We start from the raw sequence: 1,262 nt of genomic DNA, 5'->3' as shown, positions 1-1,262 counted from the left end.
AACAAGGTTTAATATTTTTAAAAGATTTAATGGGATTTAAAAGATGAATAATACGTATAAAATATGTGGAACATTTTAAAGTTTGAATGGAGTTTCTTGATGAATGTAGGAATGAGAAGATAGCAGTTAAACATTAATGTGTTTTTTTTAACAATTTTAACACTCACGTGAAAGGGGAAAAATTTCCTAAAATCGAATTATAAGAATTATAAATATTCTGTATATAGGCATAAAAGTCCTAATTGAGCTGAACATGTGGATGTTAGAATACAGTTTGTGTTGAAAAATGTGTTTGGAGTTAAGGTTTGAAAAAAGGAGTATGTAATATTCATAGTAAATATATAGAATGTATATGCCTCCAGGTGTCCATATAACTTTTTAGAATTAATAGTTGTGTAGTTTTTAAACTCTTAGAAATGTCTGTAAACTAACTGTATGTCTCTATGTTGTCTATAGAATGCGATTCACAGTTGTTTTTCTGGTTATTTACATTTTAGTTGCATTATGGGACATTTACAGTATCTGCTGCCGAAGCTTTTAAACATGAATGAACTGTTGTTATATAGCGCTATTGTTGCCGCTCTTTTAATTCTATAGGATGTATAGTTCTTTAAATTATTTTGGTTTGGTTATGTGTTACATATGTGAAATGTTAATTGGAGGATATCATTAACGCTAGCTAACACAGGGACCAGGGAGTTACAAAACCATTATCATAAATTATGAACCAGCCCTTGGATTAGTGAGCATCAAAAGCATCAGAAATGAGTCAAAAAAACACCATCCATCACAAAAGGTCAAAAGGATACATAAAATGTGTTAAAGTGTCAAAACAAGCGTTGTTTATTTAATTAAGAAAAGATTTCTTGTTAAAAGTTTCCTAACTTACTTAAATTTCAAATAACTAAATTAAATATTCTGTATTTTTACTGTAGCAACACGCCATATTTCCATTTCCATTACAAGATAAAGTACTGTGTTGCCAGATCTTTGTTATTTTAGTGATTTTTTTCTTAAGAGTGGACTTACGTATGCAGCCAATAGTCCGCTGGACAGACAGAGACACACAGAAATCAGAAAGACTGATGTCATCTGTGGAAAGATGTTAAAGAAAGTCAGCAAAATGCATGCTGGGAGATAATGTCAGACAACAGCAACTGATCAAATCAAAATATTCTGCTAGTTATAAGTATAATATATATTGTAGATATGGTTTCTATTTGATAGATTATCTAATAATGTGTAAAACAAAAAGTCTAATT

At 29.9% G+C, this 1,262-nt stretch overlaps 1 protein-coding gene and 2 long non-coding RNA genes across 6 annotated transcripts in view; 1 reads left to right on the top strand and 2 right to left on the bottom strand.

The window, feature by feature from the left end:
* LOC117952768 overlaps positions 1–1,262 on the top strand; it is a 17,867-nt gene that overhangs the window by 14,645 nt on the left and 1,960 nt on the right. The window lies entirely within an intron of this gene.
* LOC117952767 overlaps positions 1–1,262 on the bottom strand; it is a 17,849-nt gene that overhangs the window by 14,782 nt on the left and 1,805 nt on the right. The window lies entirely within an intron of this gene.
* The window catches only part of LOC117952761 (galactose-specific lectin nattectin-like), a 15,706-nt gene that overhangs the window by 14,256 nt on the left and 188 nt on the right, over positions 1–1,262 (bottom strand). Inside the window, exon 1 of one of the 4 annotated variants that reach the window (XM_034885289.1) lies at positions 1,030–1,125. The exons of 2 other annotated variants lie outside the window; for them this stretch is intronic. In XM_034885289.1, coding sequence (XP_034741180.1) covers positions 1,030–1,092 — 63 coding nt within the window. In that variant the 5' untranslated portion in view covers positions 1,093–1,125. Of the gene's footprint in view, positions 1–1,029; positions 1,126–1,262 lie in introns of those variants that run through there. One more of the 4 variants, XM_034885288.1, reaches the window with a different exon arrangement.

This window comes from Etheostoma cragini, chromosome 11 (genome assembly GCF_013103735.1).
Source record: "Etheostoma cragini isolate CJK2018 chromosome 11, CSU_Ecrag_1.0, whole genome shotgun sequence".
NCBI classification, from domain to species: Eukaryota; Metazoa; Chordata; class Actinopteri; order Perciformes; family Percidae; genus Etheostoma; species Etheostoma cragini.
Note: the sequence above shows the minus strand (reverse complement) of the source record. Positions and strands in the feature narration are given on the sequence as shown.